Source organism: Mirounga angustirostris, unplaced genomic scaffold, assembly GCF_029215605.1.
Source record: "Mirounga angustirostris isolate CCGP_5_RB_7025 unplaced genomic scaffold, mMirAng1.0.hap1 SCAF_10, whole genome shotgun sequence".
NCBI lineage: Eukaryota > Metazoa > Chordata > Mammalia > Carnivora > Phocidae > Mirounga > Mirounga angustirostris.
Window position 1 is genome coordinate 20,378,129 of NW_026991718.1, and position 22,589 is coordinate 20,400,717.

Genomic DNA, 22,589 nt, shown 5'->3' on the forward strand with positions numbered 1-22,589 from the left:
CTCACGTCTTTAGCCTAGTTAGTTCATTTTCCTAAATCCCGTCTGTAAACCAGTGACAATACCTTCCACGTGGGAGGATGAAGTGGGTGTGCATGGGGCAAGTACCTGACCCAGCACCTGGCAGATCTCAAATAGCAGAGTCCCTCCAGGCCTGGCCGTCGGGGCAGGGAGCCCCTCCAGGAGAAGCGTCCGGTGTCCAAACCTGCTGCGTGCACCGGGCCGACCACAGCACTCCCCTGGGAGTCAGGGGCTTTGTGTTTGTTTGTTTGTTAGCAGGAACTACTTTTCATTTCCCATAAGATCTCCCTGCTCCAGGGAACCAACAGCCAGAACCCAGAGGGAGGGGAAGAAGCCCTGGGAATAGAGCCGAATGGGACGTTAGTCTTTGAAACTGTTTTAATTCGGTGCCCACCATGTGCCGGGCACATCTCTGTGCTTTACACACATTATTACCCGCTTTCATCTCTCCTGGCTGATCAATGGAGGAGCAGAGCTGTCAAAGGATATCGACAGCTCATCTGGACATCTAGGCTGTTTGGACATCTGCTAATAGCTCAGAACGAACGGGGTGGGGACCGTTCGCCCGGAACACGAACAGCTATTGCCATGGGTCTGGCACAGACTTCGCGCTAGAGCCTGGGACCTGCCCCTCAGCCCTCCTGCGCACACGAGTCCCTTTTAAGCAGCCCGTTCTTCCCCAAGGTCCTGATAGCAGCCGCTGAGCTCCAAGTACTCTCCCACCCCTCTTGGAAAAACAAGGCAGAGAGAGAAAGGAGAAAGTGCATAGGAGAGTATAAGAACAAAGGGAAGAGAAGGCAGTCAAGCGATTCTGTGACGATACTCATTCCTTTATTATCGACTGTGTTAATTTGAACAGGGCTGGGCTGCGGGCTGCAGGCGGCACCAGGCTGCAGGTGCATTTCAGCTCAACAGAGTGGCCTCATCTGAAGCCAAGGAGACGGAGGGTGACGGTTTTTTATATATATTTATATATTACATATGTCCCCGTATAGTCATATGTATAGAGTGACAAGAATGGGCCACTGCATTCACTGTTGTCCTAAATAAAGACCATAGCAACAGACATGGAAATTTGGTCCTCCTCAAGGCCTTCACTTTGTCAATCAAATGTTTGATACATCAAAAGGGAAAGGAGAGAGACAGAGAGACAGATCCAACCGCCTCGGTGGTCCTGTTCCCAGCATATCTTACACCGAGTGTAGAGTGTCCCCCGAGTGTAGAGTGGAGGTAAACACACACACAAACACGCACACACAAACACACGTAACACACGTACACAAAGCCGCAGGCAAGAGCTCCTCCGCCACACCGCGGGCCCAGCCCTCAGACTGGGGGTGGTGGAACTGGGTACTTTGTGCTCTAAGACTGTGAGGGTCAAGTGACCAGATGATGCAGAGTCGATGTGTCCAAGTGATGAATGGGGGTGACACGTGCTGTTTCATCCACAAACAAGAAAGGTCAGCAGTAGAGGTTGCTCAATGTAGGCATGAAGTCCCCCGGTGCCCAGGCCACCTGGGGGATTTCTACGCATAATTCCTGTCCCAGACACAGCCAAACCTCTGATCTGAATCCTGAGTCTCAAATAATCTCTTGGGCTCTGATGAAGAATGATACTTCCTAGAAGGACAGGAGTAAATGGCAATTGAGTTGTCCAACCATCTAGTCCAGTAACTATGGCAGAAATGACAGCATCATTGAATTAAACCAGACCATAGCTTGGTCCTTAGAGCAGAACTTGGACTGTGCAAGAAGGGTCCACTTCCTGATGGAAAGAGAAGAACCAGGTAATCAGCCCCCACCCCCCGCCCCCACCTCCCACTCACCAAATTCAAGCAGCTCCATCAGTTTCATGCTTTTCTCCCAATGACTAAAATCCTTATATTTCTGGGAACCAGAGATTCCCACTATTAGGGCATTTTGAGATCTTAAATCACTTGTTTCTTTCATGATTACCTCTTCACTCCTCTACCAAAATACACACTTAAAAAGTAAATCAATGCAAATTCATCTCTCTCTCTCTCCTTTTTTTTTTTTTTTTTGGTAGAAATTTACTTATTACTTGAGATACCTGGAGACATCTTGGGATGTCACAAAAGGAGGTGGGGAGTACTTCCCTAGGGACCAATTTTCACAATGCTGAAGAAAGGATCCGTTCTCAACAAAATAGTGCTCAACAAATGTGATGCAGAAACAGGAGTAAGAAGCAAAGCTGCCAGATTGTGCCTGGGTCTGTCGCCTGTGCCAAATGAAGGGGCAAGCAACAGATTCCAATACCTTTGCGTAGCCAGGGGGAGAATGACATTGATTCCTCCCACTATGAGCTGGGATCCAGGCAGCTGCAGAGGAAAATGACCAAAGCAGGAAGGAGCAGCATCTCAAAAATGGGCAGTTGGCTTGATCACTTGTCGACCCAAGTTACTTCTCCGAGGGGACAGAAACAAAGTGACTCAGAGAAGGGACTTCCTGTGATGACTGTCCATGTTGTCTCCACTACTGTTTCATTTTCTGCAGGCCCTGAGGAGGCAGCAACCGTCTGGCTCACAATTCCCATCCAAAGGTCGGGAAGGTGGCCAGGAAGCAGAGTTTGGTAAGCCACGAGTTCTTGCCAAAGCCGAAGAGCATGGGCTGCGTCGGTGAGGTCATGTAAGTCCTTGAAAAGGAGCCCAAGAGGCCAAAAGAGGTTATCTGAGTTCCAGAAAGTGAAGTGTAGGGCTCTTTCCACTGGGAGCACAGGCCCAACACTGGCAGGACATCTCTGGTCCTTTGTGGGCATCTAGCATTTTTCTAGTCCCAGAAAGTGCTTAGGAACTGCTCACCGTCAGCGCAGGAGGAGATGGATTATGGAGTGAGACAGGGAGAAAAAGTATTCTCTTCCCAGGCACTGGCTACCTTCCCTTCTGGAAGCAGCTGACCGGGAGGAGCTTGAGGTCTGACATGGGGTGGGGGTCCTAAAGTCAGAAGGAATGGAGGCTATGCAGTGATCACGGCGGGCTCAGGCGAGGGCATCTCCCCCCACAACTGAGCTCCACAAATAAATAACATTAATTAAATAAAGGAGGCTAAGAGGAGCAGGCCGGCGCACGGTCTGCCAGACTCTCACCCCCTCACACACACGCACGCGCACATGCACACACACGCACGCACACTGAGCGGCAGGTGAGATGATCCGGGGTTGGCTCCCCATCCCAGGAGGCTCTTGGATGGGCAGCCTGACTGAAGGCTGTCACTCATGGTCTAGCACTGTTGTGGGGCGCTGGGCAGCGGAGGCCAGTGAGGCCTGTGCGGTAGAGGGTGGAGGCCGCTGAGGACTCTGGCACCTGCAGAGGGTCGGGATGAGGTGGGTGAATGGGGAGGTTGGGAAACAGCAGGAAACAGAAAAGTGAGGACTTGCTTTTCCCTCATCCTGTTGCTGTGGGAACTCCTCCCCGACGACCCCCAGTTACCCCCCCGCCCTTAATGCCTCGCAGGTACAGCCCAAACCCTCTTCAGCCTCAACCAGCTCATACGGTCTCCCTGCCTCTTAAGTCCACTGCCCACTCTGACCACAGTGGTACTGACCAGGACCTGGACTTTCGAACTTTAGATGTGGAAGGTCTTTCCAGAAAGCTGTCCAAGCGCATGAGCCTCTCCATGTGTAGCGCGCGGGGGTCTTGGTCTTGGTCATGAGAGAACTCCATCTCAAAGACAGCTGGAGGGGACACATCCAACTCCAGAAACATGATGTTTTCAGCCTGTGGCGGGAACGTCAGACCAGACGTGAGCAGTGGTGCAGATGATGCTACGTCTTAGGCACTCAGTAAATATTGGGTTATAGCAAAGGTGATGAGGTAGGAAGAGCAAGCAGAGATTACGAGCATCGCCTCCCTTGGGCTCTCTCTCCTTTCCCCCCTTCTATTTCCCAGCTTCTTACCCTGTACCTGGGGTGGGACCCCATTGCCATAGCAACCCGAGCATACTGGCTGATGGGCCTCTTGTAGCCCACGGCAGACGTTGGCCGCTTCTTCATTTGGCTGTTATTGCTGTGGGGAAGAGGCTATATTAGAGTGGATTTCTTTTGAAGATGGGTAAAATGATATCGTGAAGAATTAAGTATCGTTCAAAGTAGGCAGGAGGCTCTGTAGATGGTTCACAGGAATTTTCTTCTCATTTCTTCTAATTCAGCTGGATAACTAAAAACTATCATAACACAAGAAAGCATATATTTCTTTACTCTTGTTTTTTTTTCCACAGTAAAAAGGTTTGATTAAGGGCTGAAATGAAGAAAGGAAATCCAATCTTCTTTTAGCTTTCAGATTCATATGCTGATTTCACACACTATGCAAAACCATTGGTGATTAGTGGTTCCTCTTTTCATTTTTCTTCTTAAAAGTTAGTACAAAAAAAAAAAAAGATTGGGCGCCTGGGTGGCTCAGTTGTTTAAGCGACTGCCTTTGGCTCAGGTCATGATCCTGGAGTCCCGGGATCGAGTCCCGCATCGGGCTCCCTGCTCGGCAGGGAGCCTGCTTCTCCCTCTGACCCTCCCCCTCTCATGCTCTCTCTCTCTCACTATCTCTCCCAATAAATAAATAAAAATCTTAATGATTAAAAAATCAAGCTTGAAATGCAAGGGTCTCAAAATAGCCTAAATAATCCTGAAAAAGAACCAAGTTGGAGGGTTTGCATATCCCAGTTTCAGAACTTAACACAAAGCCTACAGTAATCAAGGCTGTGTAGTACTAGCATGAGGACAGACATATAGATCAATGGAGTAGAATTGAGAGTCTAGAAATAAATCTTTTTTTTAAAAAAATATTTTATTTATTTATTCATGAGAGACAGAGAGAGAGAGAGAGAAGCAGAGGGAGAAGCAGGCTCCCAAGGAGCAGGGCGCCCGATGCGGGACTGGATCCCAGGACTCTGGGACCATGACCTGAGCCGAAGGCAGACGCTTAACCGTCTGAGCCACCCAGGCGCCCTAGAAATAAATCTTTATATCTACAATCAGTTCATTTCCTATAAGGGTATCAAAACCATTCAATGGGGAATGAACAGTCTCTTCAACAAACGGTACTGGGACAATTGTTGGATGTCCACAGGCAAAAAAATGAAGTTGGATCCTTACCCTGTATCATCTATAAAAATTAACTCAAAATAGATCACAGATTTTAATGTAAGAGCTAAGAAAAAAGTCTGCATGTTCAACAAAATGTTAATAGTTACTATCTTTGGATGGTTTGATTACAGGTAACTTTTATTATCTTTATGCTCCTCTGCAAAATCTGAACTTTTTTTTATAATGAAAATATATCACTTTATATCTAATTATCTCAGACATTCAGAAAAGTATAGAAAATAATATATATGTAAACTTACCATTCAGCTTTGTCAAATCATCTGTTTAACATTTTGTTATACTTACACCAAAATTTTTTTTTTTTTAAAGATTTTATTTATTTATTTGACAGAGAGAGACACAGTGAGAGAGGGAACACAAGCAGGGGGAGTGGGAGAGGGAGAAGCAGGCTTCCCCCTGAGCAGGGAGCCCGATGCAGGGCTCGATCCCAGGACCCTGGGATCGTGACCTGAGCCGAAGGCAGACGCTTAACGACTGAGCCACCCAGGCGCCCCTACACCAAAATTTTTTTTAAGAAATAAAATGTAGGCAGTTTTTAAAACTCCTATCTTCCCCCTCCCCCCAAGTTACTCTCTTGAATTTGGTGCTAATCAACACAGTGCATGTGTTTAGCTACTTATATATGTGGATATTCATAAACAATATACATGGGTATTTGTATGCCTATTTCTAAAATTTGAACTATGTGGTATACATACTGCATATTTTTTGTGCTCAACAAACTTTTTTTTTTAGATTTATCCATGTAGCTCTAGATTAGATTACTAAAGTTTGCTTATATGAACTATTTTAAGGTTGCAATATATCATATATATATATGTATATGTATAATATTATCTTGTTGATGGACACCTGGGTTGATTTTTTTTTTTTATTCTATTAAACACAGTGCTGTAGGGCCCCTGGGTGGCTCAGTTGGCTAAACGTCTGCCTTTGGCTTGGGTCATGATCGCGGGGTCCTGGGGTTGAGCCCCACATCAGGCTCCCGGCTCAGCGGGGAGCCTGCTTCTCCCTCTCCCACTCCCCCTGCTTGTGTTCCCTCTCTCACTGTGTCTCTGTCAAATAAATCAAATCTTAAAAAAATAAAAACATAAACAGTGCTGTTGTGAACATTTCCGTACAGGTATCTTCAAGTGAACATTTCCGTACAGGTATCTTCAAGTACATATTCAACAGTTTCCCTGGGGTATATATCTAGGAATGGAATGGTTCCACTGTAGGGTATGTACCTTTTCAACTTTACTAGGTATTGTCAAATTGCTTTTCAAAGCGGTTATATGTATGAAAGCTTCCATTGCTCTCCATCCTAGCCAACTCACAGAATATCAGCCTTCTTCCTTTCAGCAATTTGATGAGTGTGGTGTATTGCATTTATTATCCAAAACAAACAAAGATAGGAAAGAAATCAAGAAACTATTTGCACTAAAACAAATTAACACAGGTTTTAGAGTAAGACATATCTGAGTTTGAATGTTGGCTCTGCCCCTTAAAGATTTGTTACCTTGGGAAGTGGCCAGCTACCTCTGAGACTCAGCTATGACACCCCCCCCACGCCCCCCCTTCCCCGCTCCAGTCACCCAGAACTGCTGAGATGAAGCAAGACAAGCACTTAGCACAGCACACGGCAAAGGCTCAAACACCACCCCACACCCCCCCACACCCCTGCCCCGCAGCTGTGATGATTATTTATTCTTGATTCAACTTGCTAATTTCAAGCAGGGATACAAAGGAGCAATGCAAAAAAAAAAAAAAAAAAAAAAGCCAAAAGGCAGACAGAAGACAGAAGAGAAGAAACAGGCCGAGTACTTCACAGATAGGACATCCTGTCCTTGACGAGTGGAAGGAGCAGAGCAGTGCAGGGGCTAATGGAACAGTGCCTGCCTTCTGCAGCAGAGTACCGAGAAACGCCATTCTTGTGGTTCATTTTTTCAAGCACACAAAAGAGTGCTGGACCCCACCTAGGGGGTCCCTTCGAGCCCACTTTATGGATAAAAACAGGGAAGGATGACACTGTAGAAGCCCCAGCTCCCTCTGGGCCTGTGTGGCCCCTGGGGCGGGGGAAGGGAGAAGGGGGGAGGAGGGGGGAGGAGGGGGGTGGGGGGCATGGGAGGCTGTGCAAACGCACAGCAGGCCGGCACAACTCAAGGGGAGAGGGGGAAATTAGTAACATCACCCCCTATCATTTGTAAGCTGCGTCTACACATCCCGTTTGAACTTTGCCACAACCTCCCGAGGTGTAGACGGGCAGACAAGGAGCCTGAGGCTCAGACAAGCAAAATGCCTTTTGTTCCTCAGGTCGACCGATTAGGAAGACACTCGGAACTGGACCTGCCCAAATACTCTTTTTAGGATGCTGTACTGTCTCGCAGGAGCGCACCCCGCCAGGCTGCGAGCTCTGAGAATAGGACCGGGGGACAGGGCTGGGCGAGCGGAGCAGTGGGTCACTGTGAGTTGGCAGCCTGACCCAGTAAAGATGCCAGGGCTATTCTGAGTGGCATGCGGGAAGAAGAGGCTGGGGGAGGGGAGTCTGTAATTGGGACACCAAACTTCCCATCCACTCCCTCTTCTGCCCCAGGCCTACTTTCCATGATTGATCTCTCTCTAGCAAGCCGATTGTGATCGACAGCCCAGAGCAGGGGCCTGGCTCTGCCCGGATCTGCCCCTCCCAGCAGAGACCCACAGTAGTTTCGGGCTGAGCAGAGCCCAAGATGTCATATGACCCACCCTGGCTGCTATCACAATATATCTTCCCCCCTTAATATTAAAAAGTGATCTCTCAGCTCTCTGTCTTAGGGGCCGACCCCAATGTCATTATTATTGGCTGTCTGATCTCCCCCTTTTGCTCCTCTGTGCTGAAAACTGGCATCCTACATCATAGGGTGAGTTTTCCTTCCAGGTCGTTCCCAGTCACCTGCCACAGTGTGCCTGACTTGTCTCTGCGATCTGGCCCCTCTGTCCCTACAGGCCTGCTGTCCACCCTGCAGCATTCCCCTGCATGTCTACTTACTCTTTTTTTTTTTTTTTTTAAGATTTTTACATTTATTTTAGAGAGAGAAAACACAAGCAGGGGGAGGGCAGACGAAGAGGGAGAGAGTGAAAATCCTCAAGCAGACTCCCCACTGAGTGCAGAGCGGGACTGGATCCCAGGACCCTGAGATCATGACCCACGCGGAAATCCAGAGTCAGGTGCTCCTCTGCTTACTTTTTTCTTTCCCTCCACACTGCCCTACCCTGCCTGGGGAGGCTGCGACTTCTCCCGGTTTGATTCAACTCAGTTGTCACAGACCTGTGAATCATGCTAGGGACTCAACCCAGAGCTGAGAATGTTCTCACTGAGGTAAACTTCGCCTCTATCACGAAACCAGTTTAACTATCTTGATTCTATTTAGAGCAAGGAATGCTCTGTCTCTAAACTTGGAGACAGCCTGAATAAAAAAATCGCAATCTAAAACAAAAACAGTAAACCAAACTGCCCTTCTCTGGCACTTCTAAGAGATGAAGGCAAATTGGCTTCTCTGGAGTCCCTGTAATTATAACATTGGCCTATTGGTATGATTGCAACCTTTTATTGATCATCTCTTCTGTGGCCTGGAGCCTCCCACACATTATCCCATTTCAACCTCAACAATCCTACAGAGTACATTTACTATCCCAACTTTACAGGTGAAGCAATTTGGGTTCAGAGAAGTTTAAAAACCTTTTCTGGGGCGCCTGGTTGGCTTAGTTGGTTAAGTGGCTGATTCTTGATTTTGGTGCAGGTCATGATCTCAGGGTCCCAGCCTTAGGCCAGGCTCCACGCTCAGCAGGGAGTCTGCTTGTCCAGCTACCCTTCACCCCGCTCACTCTCGCACTCTCTCTCTCTCAAATAAAATCTTTTTTTTTTTTTAAAAAGATTTTATTTATTTATTTGACAGAGAGAGACACAGTGAGAGAGGGAACACAAGCAGGGGGAGTGGGAGAGGGAGAAGCAGGCTTCCCCCTGAGCAGGGAGCCCGATGCGGGGCTCGATCCCAGGACCCCGGGATCATGACCTGAGCCGAAGGCAGACGCTTAACGACTGAGCCACCCAAGCTGCCCCTCAAATAAATAAAATCTTAAAACAAAAACAAAAAGCTTTTCCAGGCCACAAGTAAGTGGCAGAGCAGAGACTAGAATCCAGAATGCTCTAAATCCAAAGTCCAGTCTCTTCGTACTGCACCATGATGCCTTTGAGAAGAATCTAGCATGGCTGGGGTTGCAAAGGGCCAAGGGCTAAAGTTACAAATAGAATTTTGTGACTGTAAACCAATGGCTACAGCCAGTGCCAAATATAAACCCTTAGAAGACAATTTTGTATAAATCAAATGAAAATTAAAGTCTATTATGAGAAACTAAAAATAAAAGGTCATATTATAGAATAGTTTTTGCTGGAACTGGTTGCAAAACTGGTTTTTCAAAGTAACTTTAATTCAAAATTGTTTGTGATGGTGGAAGGCACCTCACTTGTGTATCAACTGGTGGTGGCACAGAGGTAGTGGAGTAAAAAGAAAAAGGGGTGGCCTTCCAAAATAAGTGCATATGGGCATCTTTCAGGAGTTGCCTGGCGGGGCGCCTGGGTGGCTCAGTCGGTTAAGCGTCCAATTCTTGATTTTGGCTCAGGTCAGGATCTCAGGGTTGTGAGATCGAGCCCTGCATAGGACTGTACTGGGCCTGGAACCTGCTTAAGATTCCTTCTCTTTCCCTCTGCCCCTTCCATGCTGTCCCTCTGTCTCTAAAACAAAACAAAAACAAAAAAACCCCCCAAAAACCTGCATGCAGGGGCGCCTGGGTGGCTCAGTCGTTAAGCATCTGCCTTCCGCTCAGGTCATGATCCCAGGCTTCTGGGATCGAGCCCCGCATCTGGACCCCCTGCTCAGTGGGAAGACTACTTCTCCCTCTCCCACTCACCCTGCTTGTGTTCCCTCTCTCAGTGTCTCTCTCTCTCTCTCTCTCTCTCTCTGTGTCAAATAAATAAATCTTTAAAACAAAACAAAACAAAACAAAAACCTGCATGCAGGTTGAGGGACAACTCTGTGCAAGTTTAAGTCAATATGTAGGGACTGATTCTTCCCAAAGAGTTCTGGAAAAGAAAACATTACACAGGTAAGCTCTAGTGAGAAGCTTTTGAGAAATGATCAGTTTTCAGGCTTTCTGATGGCAAGGAAAACACTGAATCTTTCTCTCTTTGAATTACTTTCCTCAAGCAAGACCGATGGTGGGGGGAATGAGAAGGGAGAGAAGTGGGGACAGGGCCTCACAGGCAACTAAGCTCTTGTGTCCTGCCCCCAACTGTTGCGGGGGCGGGGGTGGGGGGTGGGAGGGGGGAGGTGTTCTTTCTTGCTTGCTTTTGTTTTTTAAGATTTTGTTTATTCACTTGACAGAGACACAGCGAGAGAGGGAACACAAGCAGGGGGAGTGGGAGAGGGAGAAGCAGGCTTCCCGCGGAGCAGGGAGCCGGATGGGGGCTGCATGCGGGGCTCAAAACCAGGACCCTTAACGACTGAGCCACCCAGGCACCCCCCCCCCCACCGGGGGGGTTTCTGAGGCACACAAAGAGCATGTCAAGAGCACAGCTTCACCTTTAAAGCAGAAGAGACAGGAGACAATGGGCTAGGAAAGTCAACAGTGAAACAGTAAGCAAAGATACCTATCTCGATTTTGAAGGACTTCTTTCTTTTTAATAGTTATTACTGGTATCTATTCTTAAACATTATTTAAAGTACTCTTTTAAGATAGCTGTTTTAATTTTTAAAATCTGTGCATGGTTTTTCAGTGTATGCAAACTATTCTGAGAAATGGATAAACTCTTCTGAAGCATGAAACTACAAAACTCCAACCAAGATCCCTTCTTAGTTCCAGACTGAAGGAGAACCACGAGGCATTGCCTTTAAATGTCGTGCGCCAGCTCAGGTCAGGCAGGGGGAATTTGCCCTCAAGGACACTACTGGGATAACTGGCTCAAGCTGAATATTGCCTATATAATAGTATCGTGCTAACATAAAATTTCCTGGATTTGAGCATTGTATTGTGGTTATGGAAGAGAATGTCCTCATTCTTAGAAAATACAGGTAAGTGGTCAAGATGTTTGCAACTTAATCTCAAATGGTTAGGGGATAGAGAATTAATAAAGATGTGACAAAATATTAACAATCGGTGAATTTTGATAAAGGGGGTATGGGAATTCTTTGCACTGTTCTTGCAATGCTTGTTTTTCAAAATAAAAAGTTAAAAACACATGCCTTCTCAGAGCCTCTCATCCTATCTCTATCTAATGTAAAGAAATTACTCCATCTGCAAATTTTTTTCTTTTCTTTTTTTTTAAAGATTTTATTTATTTATTTGACAGAGAGAGACACAGTGAGAGAGGGAACACAAGCAGGGGGAGTGGGAGAGGGAGAAGCAGGCTTCCCGCCGAGCAGGGAGCCCGATGTGGGGCTCGATCCCAGGACCCCGGGATCATGACCTGAGCCGAAGGCAGACGCTTAACGACTGAGCCACCCAGGCGCCCCAAACTTTTTTCTTTTCAAAGATTTTATTTTGGGGGCTCCTGGGTGGCTCAGTTGGTTAAGCACCTGACTTGAGCTCAGGTCATGATCTCAGGGTCCTGGGATTGAGCCTCTTGCTCAGCAGGGAGTCTGCTTCTTCTCCCTCTGCCCCTTATCCTGCCCCTGCTCTCTCTCTCTATCAAATAAATAAATAAAATCTTAAAATTTTATTTTATTTTACTTTATTTATTTTTTTAAAAGATTTTATTTATTTATTTGATAGAGAGAGACATAGCGAGAGAGGGAACACAAGCAGGGGGAGTGGGAGAGGGAGAAGCAGGCTTCCCGCCAAGCAGGGAGCCCGATGCGGGGCTCGATCCCAGGACCCTGGGATCATGACCTGAGCCGAAGGCAGACGCTTAACGACTGAGCCACCCAGGCGCCCCTTAAAATTTTATTTTTAAGTGATCTCTACACCCAACATGGGGCTTGAACCCACAACCCCAAGATCAAGATCCAGAATCGCATACTCTACCAATTGAGCCAGCCAGGCGCGCCTGTAAAACTTCAATTGAGGAACTCTTCTAAGTACAAAATCAATAACCCGACAGATCAGAAACCTCACCAGCATCTCCCTCCAGCAGAGGGCCCTAGAGCAGCGGCTTTCAAGCTTGGCTTCCTTGCAGAATCACCTGGAAGCTTTGCATAAAGTCCAAAGTGACACCATTGAAAAGTCCTCTACTCATGAACTTGCCACTTACAAAGTTGCATTGTATCAGTCTGGGTAGGGTCAGTCTTTTAAACAGTAGACAGATCAAGTAGGCATTTGATGTGAGAAGCCAGAGACCTTTATAGCTAGCTTCCCACCCAGTGTTGGGGAGAATCTTGTGCTATCTTGTCATTAATATTCCTAAGACAGAGAGAGCAAAGAACCTCCAGGGAAGTGCTTTGGTATCCAGCCTCCTAAACAGCTCTGTATACAGATTTTCAATTAAGGGACAGTGTGGTCCAGCTGAGGGAAGCAGTCCCTCTGTTGGGTTTCAGTAGCATCTTATTCTTCATGGCCACCAGCAGAGGGAGCTACATACAGAGCCGGTGGATGCAAACTGTATCTAAGAGCTAGGCTATATGGAAACACGTGGAAATGCTGAATCACCAAGCTGAGCTGCGTGAGGTTATAAAGACTGGGTCACACCTCTATCATTTCCTGATCTGATCACTTCCCTGCATTCCTCACTGGACTGGGAGCTCTGACCATGTCTGATTTCCCTTCTGTCTGGAGAGTCCTGTACACAGTGCCCAACACAGCAAGGCAAATATTAACTATCGTTGCTGTTTTGGGCACCTGACAAATGAATATGCACCAGACTGACCAAATGTTATCATTCACTGGGATTGCCAAGAGGCTGAGATGCGCTCCCCCTCCGTAGGTCCCTCGCGGGGCACCTGAGACATTTTGTTTTGGGCAGAACACCCTTCGTGAAGACCCCTATGTTGGAGAAATCCATCCTCCATCTGCATCTTTCCTACCCGTCTCCCCTCAGGCCCCTGGCCACCCCCAACCTGGGGTGGGCCCAGACCAGGCGGTGAGAGACTCACGCTCCGGCAGGCACAAGTGGCTGGAACTTCCACTGCTCCTCCTCACAGTCCAGGAAAAGCCGGTTCATGATCTTGTTCTTCTCCTCAGGGGGGATGAAGTTCTCGATGATTAGGTACCTGGGAGCAGGAATGAGGTAGAGATGGGGAACTGGGGAGTGAGAGACCACAGGGGACACGTGAAGGGTGAAGCAAGAAGCAAAGAGGCAGAGGGAGCAGCGGAGATGGAAAAACCAGAAAGTCGGACGAAGAGAGGATCCCTACAGCAATCACAGAACTTGAAATCCCTGCTTCCAGTGCAAAGGCTATGGACTCAGGGTCTTAGCGGTTACTCTTGGCCAGCACCCAGCATGCACTTCGGGGGCCTCATCATTATGGCAGAGCAGAGGAAGGAGAAGGAAACAGAGGAGATATAAACAGCTCTGGAACTTAGACCTCGTCCTCACCCCTCAGACACATTCTATTCCTAAGGGATGTGGACTCCTGGGGGAATAGACGCCTGGAATGAGGCCTTGAGGAAGGAAATAAGCCCCTCAGGGAGAGGCCAGGCAGTGAGGGATGGCTGTGAGGACCAGGAATGGGAAGAGGAGGGGGCCCTACTTGAGCTTGAGCTCCCGGGTCTGCTCATTCTGCGCCTCCTCCAGGTCCTGCCGCACACGGATGTACTCATCATGCTGGTCCTGGATCTCTGCCTTCACCGCCTGCAGCTTGGCGTAGAGCTGCGTGGGGACAGGCGCCGCTCAGAGGCTACGCAGGGTGGCGGCGAGGCCCCTGTCACCTGGCCCCGGGCCTTGACGCTGCGGGCTCGGCCTCCACAGGCCGAGTCCAGGGGGAGGCCCCGGTCTGAATCTCCCTCCTGCCCCACTACAAATGAGGGCAGGTTATTCAACAGGCTGTCCTGTCCCTCCTACCCTAGGGCCTGTTACCTGCTCCCCGTCCGCTGTTTTCAGCCTTGTGGAATGTTCAAACTGAAAGGGACCCGAGAGGCCTTTTAGTCCCAACACCCTCTTTTTATAGAAGAGGTGACTCAGGTACACAGTTGCTCAAGGGCACACAACTAGTTAAGAGAAGAGTCTGAATCAGGACCCAAGGACAGAACTGCTGTGCAGGCTCTGGGGGGGGGGGGGGGTGGAGAGGGTAGGAGGTAGGGGGCCTAAGCCAGTTTGGAAGGTGACCTGCCCCACTTCTGCCTCTTTAGGGGCTCTCAAGAATGGGGGTGTGGAGCGCAGCAGAGAGCCTGCTGTCCCGCTCCTCACCCGCCAGGAGGTACATATGTCCCTGGAAACTGCCCCTGTGGCTGGGCCTCTGCTCGGCCTGCTCTGGGCCAGTCACGTCGGCGCCCCAGTGGGTTTTCCAGGTTCTTCCCAGAATCTGGGCTGGAGTTTGCTGCTTCCTGTCCCTGTATGTGCCCTTCCCTGGCCGTGGACTTTGCAGGGTTCCGGAGATCAGACAGTCTCATCCCTTCCCACGTCCACGGGGGCCTGCGGCTCCCCTCCCAAGCTCCCTCAGGCTTGCGTCTCCTCAGGCCTCTTTGACACTCCTGTCCTGGGCCTGGCTACCCAACCATGACCCACTGATGACAGTGTGCAGGGGAAGTTACCCAGCGCCGTCAGGATGGCAACAGGAGACTGGAAGTGAAGGCCTTCCCAGCCCACCAGGCCCAGCCTGGCCCAGGAGAAGAGGCGCTCGTCCCCTCCAGCACCAGGCCCCCGCCTTCCCCCACTCCTCACCCCGGCAGCCCCGGCGAAGTCACTCAGGCTTCAGCGGTTCAAGCAACGTGGGGAAGGGGGCCCTCCCTATAGCACAGACCCCTCGGGTGGGTAAGTGTCTTGGGCAGAGGCTGCCAGGCCCTCAGCCCCCTGCGGCCTCTCACCTTCTTGAGTTTCTTGGTTTTGACCTCCACCTCCTGCTGCAGGGACGTGTAGGTGCCCCGGAGCTCCATGGTCTCCTCGTCACGGAGCATCATCTCCTGCTGCATTTCCCGCTCACGGCGTTTCTAGGCCAAGGCAGGGCACAGGGGCTCAGTGGGGCGGCGTGTACCAGGGAGGGCCAAGGGAGCTCAGGGGACAAGCTCATGCTGCCTGTCACGGGATCGGGCTCTACGGCGGCCACAGAGGCCGGGAAGGAGAGAGAGGCCCATGGCCCACAGCCCCCGCTCCTGCCCGTCGTCAGCAGAGCCTCTCCGAACCTTCTTCTTAGCTCATATGGCCGTGTCTTTGCCAACACTGGCCCCCCGGGGATGGAGACCCCAGCCCGAATAGCTGGCGCATTCTAGGAGTGTTGAGCCGACGTAGACTGGCATCATACTGGCTTCCCAGCTGCCTCACCCTCTCCCCACGTGGTATCACAGACGACTGGTAGGACCAACTAATTGTGGTTCTTGAAGATTTAGGACATCGTCATACAGTTGGCAAAGAACTTACAGCCTATGGAAGGCCCAGGAATTAACACGAGGTGCCCTGTATTGGCTGACATCATGGAGAACCACCACTTCCTCTCACCCCTTAGCTGGCAGTGCCCTTGACAGAGGCAGGCTCCTGGGCTGGTGGACCCAAGGGATCCAGGGCAGCATGTCTTAGGTTCTTAGCACTATATTCCAGGGATGTTGAGTCCATGATGGCTCACGGCCCTGTGTCCTCCAGACGAGACCTCAAAGCCATGCGCTCCCATGAGACCTGAAGCCCCCAGCCCTACCTGCTCCGCAATCTCCTGCCTCTTCAGTTCCAGCATCTTCTGCTGCTCATTGGTGTGATCCATGATGTTCCTGCCCCCGATGAGCAGCTTGCTCTCCATGGCCTGCGAACACAGAGGGGTTAAGAGATGGGCTTTTCAAAGATGGCCACAGCATCACCAGCTTGAGAGGTTTGGCTTCCCTGCTCTGTGGTCCTTCCAGGAGTGGACAAAAGATGTGTCCCAGATGCGGCCTCATGGCCCCCACTGAGAACAAAGTTTCCCCTCCAGCCTCCTGGGCTCCAGCCCACTGCCCCCATTATCGATAAGACCATAAGAGAGGGCATCCCTCAGGGAATAGAGGCACCTGATCTGTTTGCTTTGGATACAGATGGAAGGTTGGTTCACCATGCCTGGGAGGGGCGTGCAGGAGGCTTTTGAATCCTGGCACTTAGCTCCCAGCCAGTGTTCAAGAGTGTGGAGCAGAGACACGGTCACCGGGCAGCCCAGATCTTCAGCTAACTGGCTCCTGGCTCAAGAAGAGGGCTCTCAGCACAGATGTAATCTTCAGTGGCAGAAGAAAAGCCAAGGGGAGAAGACTCTGCAGCACTAAGGGGCAGTGTGAGGCCCCAGAAGCTGCATGAGCTTTGGAGACGGCCAGAGAGACCGGTGTTCGGCCCACTAAATGCAAGGCCTAGACCAAGGCACCCCCTTCGGCTCTCTCATCTGAAATATCGGAACAGCCTCTGTTCCAGGATGGCTGACAAATATTGCTGAGTACTATTCTCGAGGGGCTGAATTAAGCCCTTAACAAACACTGTCTCCATCGTCACCCTAAGAGAAAGCTACTATTACTCTCCCCACTTAACAAATGAAGAAATTGGGCGCCTGGGTGGCTCAGTCGGTTAAGCGACTGCCTTCGGCTCAGGTCATGATCCTGGAGTCCCTGGATCGAGTCCCGCATCGGGCTCCCTGCTCGGCGGGGAGTCTGCTTCTCCCTCTGACCCTCCTCCCTCTCGTGCTCTCTGTCTCTCATTCTCTCTGTCTCAAATAAATAAATAAAATCTTTAAAAACAAAACAAAACAAATGAAGAAATTGAGAGTAACTAGCCCCAGGTCATGCCGCTAGTTAACGAAGAAGTAAGATTTGAACCTACCACCGCCGATCCCACTCCGTGAGCCCCTGTGCTGTGTGAAAGGCCCCCAGCCCCGGGGCTTGGCACAGACACGCCGCAGGTGCCTGTTGAATCTGGGGCTTCACGGATAATGGATTTGTATAAAGTGGGTAAACTGTGACACCGTAAAATGCATTTTCACTCCTGCTCATCAGAGGGCGCTGCCCCAGGGCGCTCTAGCTGTCCTCTGATTTCATCGCCGCTTCCCGGAAGGTTGAAATCACCTTGAGCCACCAGAAGATACTGGCTGCCTCCCCATTGGAACTTTTCCCGGGGGAACCAGCTGACCTGCTTGTGGGCTCTCGAAGCGGGAGGTGCTGTCACGATGTGGGGCAGGGGGGCCTCCCTCTGCCACCTGTGGAAGCCCCGTCACTGGGGACAGAGCGGGACGGGGGTGGAGGGCTGCTTCTGGGGGGGCGTCAGAGGTTGGGCTGTGTGAGGACGCCACGGGACCCTGCACGAAAGCAGGCCAGCCAGAGCGGCCCCACGCAGCCTCAGAGGCCAAGGGCAGAGCTGCTGCAGAGCCCGGGGCCCTTGAGAGCTGCCTGTCCTCCCCGCCACACCACTGCCACCTGCAGGCCTTGCTCTGGGGGCAGTGTCTCAGCATCGGGCCCGCCCCCACAGCACAGGCCTGAACTCATCCCAGATGCTTCCTTCTCCCTTAAGCCCAGCAACTGCACGATCCTTTGAGTGAACAATTCCTTAAATTTTGTGCCCTATGCACCTTACCTCCCTTGGCCCAGGCCCTGCCCTGCGTGCGTCTCTTGCCTCCCCTACGCTGGGCCGGTCATCAAATCCCATCAGGTCTGCCTTCTTGTTAGGGCTCCCACCATTCCCACCTTTGTAGCCGCAAATACACCTGCCGATTTCACTGCGGTCCTCATGACTCGCCTGCACTGTTCCTGCCATCAGCTCCCCCTTCCATCCATCTCCACATGACACCTGGGGGCATTCACCAGAAACACAAGTCAGAGCGTGCTTCTCCTCTGCTGCAAATACTCAACAGTCCTCCATTCCTTGCAGGATGAAACCCAAAGTCTGCAGCGGCGCCCTGCCCCGTGGGCTGGCCCGGCCTCCCAGCCTTCTCTTACCGCTTACTCCCCATGCGCTCTGCGCTCCAGCTTCGCCTAAAGAATTCCAGCTCCTGGAATGTGCTGGGCCTTTTCACAACACTGGGCTTCTCTTCCCACTCCACGTCCGCCTGGAAAACCACTACTTACCCTGCAAGACCCGGTTGGAGAGACTTGGGATGTGTTCTCCAAGTCATTCACATCGGCACATTTCCTCCTTTCGGCCTCCTCAACAACCAGGACACGTTCCTATTCTTTCCCCCTCATGGACCATTATTGCTTACATCCTGTCTCCCCGGTGAGCTCCTTCAGGGCAGGGATCATGTCTTACTCAGGTCTCAGGGTCCTGGGGCTTAGCACAGTGCTTGGCACAGAGTAAGTGCTCAGTAAATGTTTGAGGAACTGAAAGGAACCCCTGGGGTCATCGCAGTGGGGGGGTTCCAAGTCCTTTTCCTGGGCTCTCTTATCCAGAACAGAACTGACCCTTTATCCCAGCTTTTCCTCCTTCAACGGACCAACCCACACGCACTGTTGCAGGGCAAAAGGTCAGAGCAGCAGGGTCTGAGCATCTGCGAAGGCTGACAGGAGGCAGGGGATGGGTGTGAAAAGGGAGGAAGGAGACAAGGCAGGAAACCCCCTCCTGCTGGGGCCATGATAACCAATCCCTCTAACTACTGGGTCATGAGATCCTGGGGACCTGGTGTCTGGCCTGGCTTCCTATTCTGGGACACTCCAGCCCTGAGTCCTCGCACCGCCCTTGGTAATTTACAGCATTCTAGCGTTCTTCACTCTGCCACCTCGTAAAGACACTACTTCTCGGGCGCCTGGGTGGCTCAGTTGGTTAAGCGACTGCCTTCGGCTCAGGTCATGATCCAGGGTCCTGGGATCGAGCCCTGCATCAGACTCCCTGCTCAGGGGGAAGCCTGCTTCTCCCTCTCCCACTCCCCGCCTTGTTTCCCTCTCTCGCTGTGTCTCTCTCTGTCAAAATCTTAAAAAAAAAAAAAAAAAAAAAAAAGTGGGTCTCAGACTCGGATGCATATTAGAATCACCCGGGGAGCTTTTACCAGGCCCAGTGCCCAGACTACACCCCACAGCCGATTAAACTGCGAAGGGGCCGGGGAGTCCGTGATGAGGTCCAGGCATCAGTGGTTTTTAAAGGTTCACATTAAAGAATCACTGTTTTTGGCTCAGGTCATGATCCCTGGGTCCTGGGATGGAACCCTGGGTCAGGTTCCCACCTCATCGGGGGCGGGGAGGGGAGTCTGCTTCTGCCTCTCTCCCTGCTTGTGCTCTCTCTTTCTCAAATGAATAAATAAAATCTTAACAACAACAACAAAAAAGAATCACTGCTTTTTGAGGTCCCCCAGAATCAGTATTACCTGGGGACTTGTTAGAAATGCAGGATCTCAGGGGCGCCGGGGTGGCTCAGTCGGTTAAGTGTCTGCCTTTGGCTCAGGTCATGATCTCAGGGATTGAGCGCCGCGTCCAGCTCCCTGCTCAGCAGGGAGTCTGCTTCTCCCTCCGTCCTTCCCCTCACCCCCACCATTTGTGCTCTCTCACTCTCTTTCTCTCAAATAAATAAATAAAATCTTAAAAAAAAAAAAGAAAGAAACAAATGCAGGATCTCAGGCCCTACGCAGACCCAGTGAATCAGAATCGGCTTCGTAAATGAGATCCCCAGGTGGCCTGTGGGACATGCTTTAAGGGCATATACTAACACCACCAGTTTCCTCATGTAAGCTCAGACAGGGTAAGTAATCCATCCAAGGTCACATCACGGCCACTCAATTTAATGGAGAATCCAGGTCCAGGTCGGCCTGGCTTCAAAGCCCGTGCTCTTTCTACTCCATACATTCTTTCTGTTCAATGTTTTAGGAAGCAGAACCTGCTAAAAGAAAAGCAACATGTTTCCAGTAGGAGGAAATCACGTCTGACTAATCTCCAGTTATTCCCGTACTTGGGGAAGCAGTGGGCAGCCCTTTAGGGGTTAAAATGCTCCTGAAATGGTTCTACATCAGAGGTTAGTCAAAGTTAGATGGGGGTGGGGGTGAGGAGACAGAGACAGGGAAGTACTTTCTCATAACGCAGGTGGGGGGATGGGGGGTGGATTAGGGAAAGGAAACAGAAACAAACAGGCATGTCTCTGGATGGAAAAATGTGCAGATATGAAAAGACAGGACTGATCTCCATTAGAAATCATGCAAGAAAGAGCACTGGCCAGACACCCAGCTCCACAGATGCCCCCAGATCCTCCTAAGTGGTAATGTTCGAGAGCATTTCTAGGCCGTGTGAGCTGACAAAAAATGTCAGATGAGCTTCAGTTACAGTTTTATGCTCTAGGAAAAAGTAATCCTAGCTCTGCTCATTAAATGATAGCTGTGAGCACTGTCAGTTATAAGCTAAAAAATAAAATAAAATAAATAAATAAAATAATTAAATTTAATTTAGTTTAAGAAAGAAAAAAGAAAAAGAAAAGCATGGGGTGGGGAGTAATTCGCTATTGTTCCCAGAAGACATTGGCTTAATATGCCGCCAGAGCTAAAAAGGCCACTAGTATCTGGCCAGCCACCATCATGAGGGCTTTTTGGAAACAAAACAAAAATCATTCTACCCTAAAATAAATTGGTGATGCAGCTGAATCTGGAGTACTGTGTGTAGTCCCTCACTGCGTCTCTGGGGACAGGCAGGAGCGAGAGATCCAGGGAAGGACGGCTAAAACCATCCAAGGGCTATTAAAAAATAGGACTCTTTAGTGTGCAAAGACAAAGAAAGGTTAAGAGGATAGACCTGGAAACTATATGATCAAAATAGGCGTGGGGGAGCCTGGCTGACTCACTCTGCAGGGCATGCGACTCTTGATCTCAGGGTTGTGAGTTCGAGCCCCAGGTTGGGTGTAGAGCTCACTTAATTAAAAAAATAAAATAAAATAGGTGTGAAAAGGAATGATCCAGACTTTTCCAATCAATCCTGGTACATAGAGGAAGAGCTTATACTTTGGACTTTTAGGACAAATAAAGGGACGTTCTACTGTTTATAGAAGGTAATAAATTTATGGAATTTGTTATCTCAGGAGGACTGTATTAAATATCTAAGAGTTTATTAAGGGATTCTAGAGACATTTTTTTTTTTTTAAGTGAGCTCTATGCCCAAAGTGGGGCTTGAACTCACAACCCAGAGATCAAGAGTTGCATGCTCTATAGACTGAGCCAGCCAGGAGCCCCACTAGGGACATTTTTTTTTTTTTTTTAAGATCTTACCTATTTAGGGGTGCCTGGGTGGCTCGGTCGGTTAAGTGCCTGCCTTCAGCTCAGGTCATGATCCCAGGGTCCTGGGATCGAGCCCCGCATTGGGCTCCCTGCTCAGCGGGAAGCCTGCTTCTCCCTCTCTCACTCCCCCTGCTTGTGCTCTCCCTCTCTCTGTCAAATAAATAAATAAAATGTTAAAAAAAGGGCGCCTGGGTGGCTCAGTCGTTAAGCAGCTGCCTTCGGCTCAGGTCATGATCCCAGGGTCCTGGGATCGAGCCCCGCATCGGGCTCCCTGCTCAGCAGGAAGGCTGCTTCTCCCTCTCCCACTCCCACTGCTTGTGTTCCCTCTCTCGCTGTCTCTCTCTCTGTCAAATAAATAAATAAAATCTTAAAAAAAAAAAAAGTTAAAAAAAATAAAATGGTGTCATTTAAGAAAAAAAAAGATTTTACCTATTTATTTGACAGAGAGAGAGAGCACAAGCAGGGAGTGCGGCAGGCAGAGGGAGAGGGAGAAGCAGACTCCGCACGGAGCAGGGAGCCCGATTCGGGACTCATATCCCAGGACCCTGGGATCATGACCTGAGCCAAAGGCAGACGCTTAACCGCTTAACCGCTTAACCGACTGAGCCACCCAGGTGCCCCTGGGGACATATTTTTAAGCTTTTATTGTCTTTCTTTTTAGAAAAAAAAATATGAACTAATATCAAAATAACTACAGAAATAAAACAAAATTAGAAAAAATTTCACATATTCCTCACCTAAGCAGCTCTTTTATTTTCCGTTTTTCCAGAATTTTCCAAATGCACACATCATTTTTTCACACCAATACATATGGTATAAATATAAGCTCATGTCCTGCTATTTCCATTTTATCAAATCTCTCCAGAATTTCCTATTACTTCCATAAGGTTTATGACTGTAAACTTAATGGTTGCATAATATTTACAGTGGATAATTTAAATATACTTGATTAACCCCTATGAGAAGATATTTTGGTTGTGTACAATGTTTACAATAAACACCCTTGTAAAAAAAACCACCCTTGTACATATAATTTTTTTAGATGACTTTTTTTTTTTAAGATTTTATTTATTTGACAGAGAGAGAAAGAGCGCACACAAGCAGGGGGAGCAGCAGAGGCAGAGGGAGAAGCAGGTTCCCCACTGAGCAGAGGGCCTGATGTAGGGCTTGATCCC

At 49.5% G+C, this 22,589-nt stretch overlaps 1 protein-coding gene across 2 annotated transcripts in view; it reads right to left on the reverse strand.

Annotated features, from left to right (window-relative positions):
- Positions 1-827: 827 nt before the first annotated feature.
- The window catches only part of KIF3C (kinesin family member 3C), a 37,349-nt gene continuing 15,587 nt past the window's right edge, over positions 828-22,589 (reverse strand). Inside the window, exons 2-9 of one of the 2 annotated variants that reach the window (XM_064571954.1) lie at positions 17,970-18,020; positions 15,928-16,029; positions 15,107-15,229; positions 13,834-13,952; positions 13,237-13,353; positions 3,932-4,040; positions 3,580-3,752; positions 828-3,338 (exon numbers count right to left, since the gene is read on the reverse strand). In XM_064571954.1, coding sequence (XP_064428024.1) covers positions 3,245-3,338; positions 3,580-3,752; positions 3,932-4,040; positions 13,237-13,353; positions 13,834-13,952; positions 15,107-15,229; positions 15,928-16,029; positions 17,970-18,020 — 888 coding nt within the window. In that variant the 3' untranslated portion in view covers positions 828-3,244. The remainder of the gene's footprint in view (positions 3,339-3,579; positions 3,753-3,931; positions 4,041-13,236; positions 13,354-13,833; positions 13,953-15,106; positions 15,230-15,927; positions 16,030-17,969; positions 18,021-22,589) is intronic. The other variant, XM_045884225.3, reaches the window with a different exon arrangement.